Genomic DNA, 12,137 nt, shown 5'->3' with positions numbered 1-12,137 from the left:
AGAGAAAGAACCCATTTTTGTATACTTCCCGAATAACCCAAACACTTGTTATTTGATGAAGCGCGCAGGCGCTGAATTCATTTCCCTTTATCAGTAAATTCTGGTGCCAAGTGTCTGAAAGATGATAAAGAGCAGACAGTGAAATGATGCAAGTATGCCAAACTCCAAAAACATGCAACCATCCTTTGTCACAAACTCTCCATCTGCAAGCAAGAAGAGGAATACTGACTGAAGGCAGCCAATCTTCATCGTAAAAAATGTCTGGACCAAAGATGTAAAAACATTGCCAGTTGGAGAGCAAGATATTTTTTCACTGTGCTCTTTTACAGCAGATGTTGCCTACCCATGTGAACATTCTATGGATTTGCTACCTTGGAATTTAAACCAGAGCATTCTCCCTTTTTCTGAATTGTATTTTGTTGCTTGTTGTACATGAAAAAAACAAACAAACCCCAAAATAGATGGAACAAAAAAATATGGAAGGTGGAGGTCCGAGGCCCCCCAAATTGAAATGGATGCAGGCTATTGCCAAATTTATCAGAAGGTGAATCACAGGTTTATTGAAATGGACATGTTCTGCAGGAGATTTATGTTCGCAGTGCACCAGCAATTTTGTCTGAGAATGAGAGGACGTGTTATTGTTTTTGTTTCTTTGCTTGTTAACATCCCTGTTGTTTTTGTTTGCACTCTTTATCTATGAACCCTGGAAGTTCATCGAGTTGTCATGAACGAAATTTGCTGGTTGAGTGAGGGCAAATTACTGGCGATATGCTCAATCTCATTGATCTGGCAGTGATATTGCCTTGTAAACCTGCAATGCAGTGTGAGAAATGTATGTCTAACTCCCTTGTTTTCTGGAGGAATTTATGATGAGGTTTCCTCCATCCCCTTGACACTGCCCAGTAGAATTTGAGATGGTCTCAGTCTGTTTGATCCAGGAGAGTACTACTGGTTCAATCGTTCTTCTGATTCTGTGATATTTATAAATACGTCAGTTTGTATCTGTATGGGGACACATCTGCCATCAGTAACGAGTGTGGAGCTGCTTTTCTAGGCAGTGAACAGTCCATTTCGTAGACGAGACAGGGCAAAAAAACACCAGGCAGCATGATGCAAGTTGCTCAAATACCTGCTTACCACCAACGATCAAAGTTTAGGTACAGTGTACCTTGATTTGTTAATTGAAAGTATTAATGAGCTAAATCCATGTTTTGTTTTTGTGTGTTTGTTTTTTTCTTAGTGTGGAGAAGTTGTGCCCTTTTGCTTCCAAGGTAGGGTTGTAGTATATGTAAGCCTGCAACATCGTGACATATTTCGTGATGCAATGACTTTCTCGCATTTCTTGGGAATGTCCCCTTCAGGAGAAGCCGGTCGAACCGCGAGGAAGTCAACGAGAACACGACAGAGACGTTAGAAGAGCGGCGGCAAAGGATACTGGCGATCCGGAGGCGAGAAAATGAATCGGCGTTTTCAGACAGCACAAATTCACATGCAAGTACTACCAGTGGTGAGTATTGGGACAGCATACTTCAACAAAAATAAAAGCCACAACAACAACAAAAAAAAAGACTATCTATGGGAGAGCAAGTGTAATTCACAAACGGTCACTCCACTCTATCATTAATCTTGCAAATACAATTTTTTTTTTAATGTGCAGATCATTTCTTTCAGGATGTATAAGAAATGTGAAAATAAAAGTGTGTATTGACAGACTTCAGAAAATTACATGTTCATTTGCTTCGCTATTCACATGCACTATTCAAAATGGTTGTGAAATTGGCTCTTCTGACCACAAAGACATTCTCCTCCAGAAATGCATGATTAAAAAAAAAGTGAAAGATAATAAAGATATAAACAAGACCAAAAAAAAATGAAATAAGATAAATTCAGGCCTGATGAACAGAACAAATTGTCCACACATTTGGAGGATCGTTTTTGTTGTGGTCAGAGTAAAGTGGATTTTGAGGAAGCTTGTGACTCCCGGTAAGCAAAAACACCAGTCACCATGTTTCGGTGTCAGCGAAATGGTACAAAATGCTGAAATTCAACTCTTTCCTCCTCCATTTGTTTGTTTTTTTGTTTTGTTTGTTTTTTAACTGAAAGTTACGCATTACTAGTTGAATGAGTCCAGGATATATGTATGAAAGAAACAACAACACCGACAATGGCTGTTGGATGTTGCAGTGTTTTCCAACACCCAAACTTCTTCACTTTGCTTGCAGAGAATTGCTTCTTTGGTGGGCAATGAATGGTAATAATTACACTTATTAATAAAATGCCAGTTGCTACTGAAAAAGAGTAAAGCTACTTTAGCTTTATATACACACACACTGTATTGGGGGGGGGGGGGGGGCAAGAGTAGGACTGATGGAGAAATTCTGCTTAAAGTACTGACAGTGTAGAACTGATAATGACGGAAACCAGTCTGATAGTACGTTTATTCATAGGATATTTGTGGTCCCAAGAGTTGTAAACCTCTTCAGTCAATAGCCCACTTAAATCAAAGGGCTGCGACTTCACACCCTTAAACTGACAAAGTGTTTGCTTGTGCCTGTTTCATTGGTGTCTTATCGTGTGCGCTATAAGAGCAATTCTTTTTCTTTCTTTTTTGATTATTGTTGACAAAGTTGAGGTTGATTTGTGGCTTTGGGTATACAGCTTCTAGGCTACCAGCAGCAGCAAAGAATTTCTTTTGTTGATGCTGTGTTGTTACTACAAGTGTAAATATCACTTAGTCGCTGTTACTACTACTACTACTACTACTACTACTACTACTACTACTACTACTACTACTACTACTACTACTACTACTACTACTACTACTACTACTACTACTACTACTGCTACTGTACTACTACTACATTTACTGGTACTTGTAAAGCTGCCGTAATGTTGTTATTGCTTTACATACATCGTCTGCATTGACTTCAAGTTGTGACACCCACCAATCACGTTGCAAGAAGTTCTGTTGGAAATATATTGTCTCATTTGTGTTCCATTTCTTGTAAATATGAATATCATTGAAATGTACAATCTGTGCAGGCGTGCACACATGACATATGTTTATATATCATATATATTTGTACTGTAGTTTGTAAGGTACATGTATCCTCGTCGTTGATACTCTGACATTGAAACATTCCACAAGTTCTTGAGCAGCAGTGACAGCTGCTACCACAAGAGTGTGAACTCTGAACTCATTAATGTGGTGCAGGTGACATATATGTGGTTGTTGTTGGCATCATACCAGAGAAGAAAAAAAGGGCAGTATCAGATCCAGCCCAGACTAAACCAGGCAGACTTCCTCCCGTCGGTAAACATCCTTTCCGAATCTGCCGGAACTCATTCCGATTTTGCAAATGTGTTCGTTCCCCGAGAACTGTCTTGCTCGAAATACCGTCTTTCCGGTTTAAGATGGCACACCATCACGCCAATCAAAGGGGACCTGTTCCCAAGGCACAGGCATGCAGATTCCTTAATGTCACCATGTACTCCATCCACAAACATGGCCTACTAATTCCCATTTTATTTTAAAGGTAGTCATCATTTCTTTTATTGCCTTTCCTATTTTATTTTTATACATTATATTTTCGTTGAACTGTCGAATTTTGTATCTGTGGATGGTCTTTGGTATTGAGCTACAAATAAAGTAATTTGCAAAGAAAGTGTTTCCTAAATTATTTCAGAATGTAGATCTTCTTTGTATGCTTTTATGGGTGCATTCTCCATATCATGTTGCAAGAATTCCACATGTTTCAAATGTTTGATAATGATTTTGATATGAATTCCGTGGTACAATTCTTTATGCCATAGATCTACTCTCTAGTGTAGTCAAAATTAGCCTACAGTAAGTCTACTTCATGAGAGATCCCAACTGATTTGTAAATTAGTGCTACTCGTGTAAACGCCCCCTTTGTCTTTAGGGTGTACCATTCTCCCGATGATTGGGTATTCTTGATGTAGGAGAGAATGAGTGTTTAATAGTAGAGCTGCCAAGTCTCTGTGGTTCTGTAGGAGGCTTCCTGAAATACTTCAACAGCTCTTCGTGTCTAGATAAGAGAAGATAAAAGGTGATAAAAATCTTCTTGATTCAGGTATAGATTTTGCCCAACAAGATGCCTGCACTACATGTACACAAGTACATTGTATCTCCTTGATTGCTCTTTGAAGTCTTCCTAATTTTGATGGATGAACATTGGCAGCCCTATGTGTAGCCCCTAGTGGATATAATTAACCCACTGAAGACTAGTGCCCCGAGTATACTCGGGCAGGTGTCTGTGGAAAATGCTTGTTACAGCAAAATCAGTTCGTCTTCTGTAGGTTTTGAAAGAAAGAACCACTCATTACAGCTGCATGGAGATCAACAGGCCTACTATCCTTCAGTCCGTCCCCTCCTCCCAGCCTCCCTTGGCCTATTTTTACCTCAGCAAGTCGCATCTGTTCTTCTTTCCCTCCGCGAGCCCCCCACCTAGCTTCCGCGTTCATCCTTGCCCCTCTCTATCTCTTCCTTGTCCCATCTTTGCTTCTCCCTCTTTTGTTATGATTCTTGCCCCAAAGTTCTCATTTCCCCTTTTTCTCTTCCTCCTCTCTCTGTACTTCTATCTCTATATTTTTTTTTCTTTCTCTCTCTCTCTCTCTATCTGTTTACTGTAAAACCAGAAATTCTTACATGCATGAATCTTTCGCAAATTTCACGAGGAGCCCAGATCCACGAAAGTAGAATGCGCGCAATTATTTATTTTTTTTTGTCAAGAGAATGCGTTGAGAATGCCAATGGCAGTTCGTAAAAGTTTTTTGTTGCTCCAATTCGCCAAAGTTAGATGCTGCAAGTGTTTCTGGTTTGAAAGTAGGTATATGGATATATCTCTCTCTCCCTGTCTGTTTATCTTTTTCTCTCTCCCTCCCGTCATGTGCCATTTAGAAAAAAAAAAGATAAGAAAAAAAAAAAAGAACACACACATGAGGAAGTGGGACAGGAAGTATGAGTTAATTGTGATGAAGTTGTCAAAGTACTCTCTCTCTCTTTGAGTCATGCCTTTGCCGACTCGCTTCTTCTCCAGAGGCATCGGCAGACGGAGGACTCTCCTCCTACCACTATCAAAGAGATACTTTTTTATCTGATGACCGCATCAAGGGTGACCCTTGACGACACTCGACATGTGGCGTGACACGCTTTCCTGCACTGCACGCAAAGGCGGTCATATTACGCTACCGGAATGAGTAGACACCACTGGAAACCCAAAAATGATTACCATGGCAACTGTACACTGCACCGAAAGATGCAGAATATTGCTCATTTTTCTGATATTTCAAGTTGTTATATGGCATGAAATTGTTCAGCAGGTTCTAGTCGGGGACTGTTCATGCTACATGACTGTGTGCATATTCAGGACATTTGTCAGGCAGAGGAATTTGAATGTAATCTTTTTTGTTTTTGTTTTTTTGTTTTTTTGTTTTTTTCTGCCAGCACATTAGATTCTAGAGCCAGTGTCATTATGTGACTGTGCAAGCTAATGTGCTGTTACTGTACTTTCTTGACACTACATACTGTACTGACTCCATGTACAATCCAGTCTTGGCTGTTAAAAATCACAGTTGATTATAAAATAGACATGTGTGTAATCAGTATGACTTAAGTGATTTTTTAGTACAAGTACGTACATCGTATTTGTAGTAACTCTTGACCTACCTGGTCATTTCTCATTCATTGTGTCAGGATTAAATGTCACATTGCTTCTGTCTATTACGAACAATTTTAAATTTTGTATGTGGAGGGAAAAAAAAAGAATCAAAGGGGAATGACAGGTGAAAGCTGGGGCTTTATTTTGCAGGTGACCAGAAGCAGGCGCCCAAAAAGCGGCACAAGCTGTCCATCAGGGCAGTGGTGAAGGAGGAAAGCACCCCTATCAGCAACACTGACAACACCCCCCAAACACCCCAAGCAGGTACACTGACGAGTGATCCCCCAAATGCCTGGTCTCCACATATACCCCCCCTATGTGTGTGTGTGTGTACGTGCCTGCTACCACTTGGATTCCTGTCATACCAAAGAGATCCCACCCCCCTCCTTGTTCAACTGGAATCAAATGTTAAAGCTTTTTCACTTTTCCTCTGGTCCTGAATAACACCTGTTTAATGTGTTATTTGAACTGTCCCTGTAATGTGATGTCCTCATCATGGTTTATGTTCTCTCCCCACCCCTTTTTTTCCCCCTCATGTTTACAGACAAGGCAGGAAATCAGCATGAGATTGTCAGTGATTAAGTGCAGTATACCCCCCCCCCCCCCCCCCAATATTGGCTGATGTTTATTGCTCAATGTGTGATTAATGATGATAATATCCCTACTAATACTGAAGTTTTATTCCCAGCAGAGTTGTTAGCATGTTCCCAAGAAAGGATGGACCAAACAGACCCTTTCCATATTCAGCTGAACTGTCTCATCTACTAAATTTCAGCTTTGAGTTGACCAGTTTTCAGAATCGGTTTCTAATATTTTCATCATGTTGTTACTGGCATTGGACAGCTTCTTTTTGACCACCCCATGCCCGCTTTTTTGGCCATGAATGGAAGATACATTATGTGTCAGTCATGACACACGAGAAGGGTCGGTCTGGTCAGCACAACTGACTGGACCTATATGTATCAAAGCACCTATCCAACACAATGTCTTTAACTCGTGGCTATCTGAGATGATCCCTTTGCGATTCATTTGCAAAGAAAAAAAAAGTTCATCTTTGTATAAGCAGAAGAGGCATTAACCCCATAGGCCAAATGCCAAAGATGAATTGTACCCCTGTAAAGTATATATCAAACATGTGTTCCTCAATTACTAATCTCTGATCGTTTGTTCAGTTTATCACAGCATGCAGGCTCCGTATTGCACTTCCGTCCTTGTTCGTCAGTGTACCGTATGTTACCGATGAATAATTTCAAGTTGTTGATGTCTGTAAAAAGTGCTGGGTATGTATAGATCAGAATGTTCCTTGTCAGTTGGTATGAACGACATTGGCATGTTACGCTTTCACTATGGATATCGCTGGAAGTCATCTCAAAGCATAGATACATGTGTCAGCAAGTTCCACAATTTCATTGTCGCAATGTCCAGTGTGCTATATTAACTCAATTCACCAAGTGTTTGACAAGTTCAGCCTGTGGAGGCACAGCGCATGGAGACACTCTGTTCACCTGTTCACAAAATGTATGTGATTTTTCAGTCCTTGTCACTTTTTGGCTGGCCTGCTGTTAGCACGGAGTGTTGTATCAATCCTGTCCATAATTTCACACTTTGATAAACCATTGCCTGTAAATCCTGCGTTTTGAGTGCGTAGAGACTTGAACATGACCTTTATTACACTTGTGTCTATCCAAAATCAGTTCTAGTTTGATGTCTGAATTGGTATAACTTGCAAGATGAAGGTTGTGCAATTTGAATTTATTGGTTCTACACTGTACCTTGCTTGTAAACATCTGTTTGTTTATTCAAAATTTGATATGACAGAGATATGAAAAATGAACGTTCATGATTTGAAGTACAGTTGTATCAGTGGCACCTGTATATGTATATGTCACAGATTTTATTTCTGATGCTTCTAGGCAAATTAACTGATAGGATAAATATTCTGCTTATGTGGAAGAAAATTGATTTTTTTTTTAAAGGTAGTATATTAGCGGTTTTATATCATGAAGAGGCTTTTTGAAGTTTTTTTGATAGCATCCAGTCTATTGTGAATATGACTTTGTGATCATATTTGTTCGGTGTGCTTTGACGTTCACTCAATTATCCCCTTGCTCTGTCGACCCAACATTGTACTTGAATGAAAAGACCCCCTCAGGAATGAAACCGACCAATCGGCATCTTCGAAAATCTCAGACGCAGGCCAGCCCAGAGATGCTGCAGCCACTGACAAGGCTGCTTCAGCTAGTGTCAGCCGCAGTAAGTCTGTAATACTGAATGTCGTTTGCAGTGGACAGAGTAGCAGATGCATGTCAGATACTCAGAGTCACAAAAATACTGATGATATGTGAAATATCTAGCAATATTCATGACAACACATAGTGGAATCTTGATGAGAGACATATATAGATATATGTATACATGTATATATAGGTCAAGAAAGCCTGTTAGCAGGGTACAACTTTCTTTTATGATAATATTTATTGTTGTAGCTGGGAAGGATTTTTAGTTATTCATGATATAGCAAAGTGGAGGAGAATATAGAATCTCAAAATTTGAATGCGGTACTTTAGCTCCTAGAGTTCAGTGGTCATGTGTATGTCATAACCATATTTTATCTACTTTTCAAGGAACACATGAATTTATCATGTGCAGAATGAACTTATGATCGGTAGTAATCTCACACCCAAGACATCATGTGTCACCTTGTGATGTTGCATGACTAGATGAATGAGAAATTATGTCATAAATTGTGATGAATAAACAAATGATATGTTTGTGATTGTTGTATTCACATCTTTCCAGATGGAAAAATATTTGTTGCATTTACTGATACATTTACAAGCATACTCTAACAAAAATATTTCTTACCCCCTTTGATGAATCATCCAACTCATATGTTAGAATATAGATTTAAACAGCTTGTTTTGTTAATAAATTGTCATATATAGGTGCCTGCTCTCTTGAAACTTGCGAGTTTATAGACCTGGGACCAATGTCGCCTGCTGTCGCCATGGCAACAGGCCCCACTGCACTGCCAGCATGGTCACATGACCCTCCTGATTCCAGGAATGCTGTAGATTCAGTAGAAAGCATGGAGGGGCACGATCAGGAAAAGGGAAAACCCCAGAGTCATCGTCCTGGTGGTTGCTATGGTGATGGTGATGGGAGGGAAGACGGAAATACAGAATATGAGGGGGAGGACAAAGAAAAGGAGGAGAAAGATGAGGGGAAGGATGAAGAGGAAGAGGAAAGTGGGCAGGAAGAGGAGGAGGAGAAAAAGAAGAATGCAGCCGCAACAGCTGAGAACTTGACTGAAAGACCGGCAGATGAAAAATGTGATGAAGAGCATGATGATGCCTTTCACCAGTGGGATGATAACATTCTGACCCAAATAAAGTCCAAAGAGCAACAAGATGACAATGATGTCACTGCTAGTGGTTCTCCTAACCATGTACAGAAGGGTGAATTCCCTCTGAAGGAGCAACCTCTTTCTGACGCAGGTGAAACATTCGAAGATGGTGCACAACCAACTGGGGACAGTTGTAGTGATGATGATGAAAGCTTGGTAAAAGAAAGAGGCGCTGCTTATCACGAAAGTCATCACCATGGCAACCACACTGACGATGACTCTGGTGAAAGTATGAAAAGAGACTCTGACAATATACATAATTGGGACATCTGTTGATGAATGTTAACTTGATATGAGTGTGTATCATTAAACATTGAAATGAAAGATCTTGAGCAATACCACATGGCTGATACACAATACTGGTATATATCACATTTTATAGTAGAAGAAAGGCAATCATTGTTTTGAAAAATTGCATCAATTTGCATTTGTTCTTGACAACATTTAGAAATGTTAATGCAAATTTGATAATAATTTTCACAAATGTCTTGCATTGAAAGCCCTACATTCCTTTCTAATTTGATGAATACACATTAGTTAATTTACAGGTGTTGATTTAATTGTCAAAATTATCATTCCACATAAAAAATGCAACATATTCATTTTTGCAGAGAGGTCTTCAGCCATTATTGTTCATGTCACAAATATCCTTAATAAGAGACAGATGTCCCAAATAGTGTGTGCTATTTTGTTTTCTCATTAATGTGTAGTCTTGCTGGAGCTACTGACTTAGAATAGAGATGATGTATTAAAGTGTGTACCACTAGGTATTCCGCTTTGCCGTTTCATTATCTAGCACTAGGTATAGGACCAATAACATCACTGTTAGTTTAAAGTCTTGATATTTTGCCACCAATCTCTCCCTGTATTAGGTTTTTTTTTGCTTTGAAACAACATAGCCTGTCATGCTGCTGGAAAAAAAAAAGCACCTTCATGAAACAGTGAACACTTTTTTTTCTTTTACTTTTTCCTTTTTAGTAATATTTGCATTGAAGTGAATTTAGATATGACATAATTGTATGTAGCCAAGTAGCTCCTAATTCCTCATGCATGGTAGATATGACTTACATTCATCATGGTGTGAGTGAGTAGTGAAATCACATGGTCATGTCATGCTGCATGTTATACACCTGCCAGATGACATGAAACTGAGCATGTTCAGTCTCAACCGATAGCAATCAGTTGCTCTCTATGTATTCCCCAGCAGAATTTTGTATGATGGTTTGTGATTGACTGCTACAAGTGATGGTACATGGCTTGGTATCGTCTTTTGAAGTTTCTGTTGCTTGACTAATTTCTGTATTTGAAAAAGCCTGCTCGTGAATTGATGTGTTGGCCTGCTGGTCCTCTGGCCTCTCGAGCTTTGGAGTGTTGCTTGCAGTGTTTCTCATCCCGACACATTTTTCCACCCCCCATCCTCCGACCATTTCTCATCTGTCATTGTTCTCGAAGCTCGACTGAGACCCGTCGTGAGAGAGGGGGAGGCCGGAAGAGATGGGGCGGAGGATGACGGGACGTACAGGGCGGGGACATGGCCCTCGCCCGCCAGGAGGAGAAAACAGTCTGCCAAGGAGGCAGAGAGAGTCAGGGATGGTGGGAGGACCAAGCAGCAGAGGGGCGGGGACGATGGAGGCGACATCATGGCATTGCTTCGCGGTGGTGCCCCTCCCGTGGACAGTGGTGCGGAGGTGGACACAGAGAGGAACGAGAGGAGACCCAGACTACCAGCACCAAACCGAGAGGATGGTGCAGGAAGTGATGCAACCAAAGGGGAGGGGGATGTTGACCAAGAGCCTCCTAGAAACCAGACCAAGTTGGAAAATCAGGAGGAAAGAGATCAAACAGCTTCGCACACTGCAGAGGAGAAGCAGGTTGTCAAACTCAAAAGGCCAGTTGCTAAGAGACCAGTAGAAGCGCTCGAGGATGTAGAGCCCAAAGGAGGGACCAAGAAAGATGATGACGATGAAGTGAGTGGGTCTCAAGTATCACGGAAACCTCTACAGAGACAGTTGAGCATTAAGGCTCTTGTGAAGGTTACTACTGAAGAGGAAAATGTGGTTGAGGATGCCACAGTACGACTTGGTGAACCCCCAGCTACAGCAGAACCAACAGTAACATCGAACGCTGATAAAGGTTCCGACGATGAAGAACAAGTCCGATGTGATGGTGGGGAAAGTAAGGATACTGAAATTGTCACCAAAGCAGGGGTTGAAGTCAAGCAGAAAGGGGAGCTGCAGACCGATGATAAGGGAGGGGATGTCAGCCAGAGTAGGAGGAGAGGAAAGCCACCAAGAAGTGCCAGGAACAGAATATTTGCCAATGACGAGGAGGACGACCTCATGACACTCTTGGGTGGGGGTGTATCACTGCCAAGGAACTTCAAGACCAAAGACCACAAGCACAAGTGTCCCGGGGACAAATGTGGGAATGGAACATCGGGCAGGAAGACAGGGACAGATGGCAGGGAAGGGGGGAAGGATGAGCCGGACTTCAGCACGTGGCCGAGGAAAAGGAAAAGCAGTAGAACCAACCAAATGATAGCTGCGGGAAAGAAGGATGATCCGGAAGACATCATGGCCTTCTTGAAGGGTGGACACGATGCAGGAGCGGAGGAGGAGGAAGAAGAGGAAGATGGAGAGGAAGAGGAGGAGAGTACCAAGGGCAAACACATCTGTGAATTCTGTGGGCAGAATCTGGATGAGCTTGATGAGGATGATATAGAGGAGGAAGTGGAGGATGCAGGAGAAGATGAAAATGAGGAGGAAGAGGAGGAGGAGAAGAAAAGCACCGAGCTGGATGAATATTCCAAGAAGTGCGAGGACACCCTAGAGGAGGCGGAGAAAGAGCCGGAGTTGTTTCGGCGTCACGACCCAAAGGCGGACAACATTGATGATCTCATGATGATCCTCCGGGGAGGAAGTAGTTTCCAACTGAAAAGTGAGGAAGATGATGAAGATGATGAGGAGGAGGAGGAAGAAGAGGAAGAAGATGAAGATGAAGATGAAAATGAACAAGAGGAAGGAAAAGATGTTTCACAACCAAAGAGTGAG

At 41.3% G+C, this 12,137-nt stretch overlaps 1 protein-coding gene across 1 annotated transcript in view; it reads left to right on the top strand.

The window, feature by feature from the left end:
• Nucleotides 1-12,137, top strand: part of LOC139736144 (FH1/FH2 domain-containing protein 3-like) — a 184,544-nt gene that overhangs the window by 100,617 nt on the left and 71,790 nt on the right. Inside the window, exons 11-14 of the mRNA XM_071646877.1 lie at nt 1,362-1,507; nt 5,832-5,945; nt 7,824-7,934; nt 10,540-12,024. Coding sequence (XP_071502978.1) covers nt 1,362-1,507; nt 5,832-5,945; nt 7,824-7,934; nt 10,540-12,024 — 1,856 coding nt within the window. The remainder of the gene's footprint in view (nt 1-1,361; nt 1,508-5,831; nt 5,946-7,823; nt 7,935-10,539; nt 12,025-12,137) is intronic.

This window comes from Diadema antillarum, unplaced genomic scaffold (genome assembly GCF_040938485.1).
Source record: "Diadema antillarum isolate AM-2024a unplaced genomic scaffold, OU_Dant_1.0 scf00000028, whole genome shotgun sequence".
NCBI classification, from domain to species: Eukaryota; Metazoa; Echinodermata; class Echinoidea; order Diadematoida; family Diadematidae; genus Diadema; species Diadema antillarum.
The sequence above is the reverse complement of the archived record's forward strand: the minus strand, read 5'-3'. Positions and strand labels throughout refer to the sequence as shown.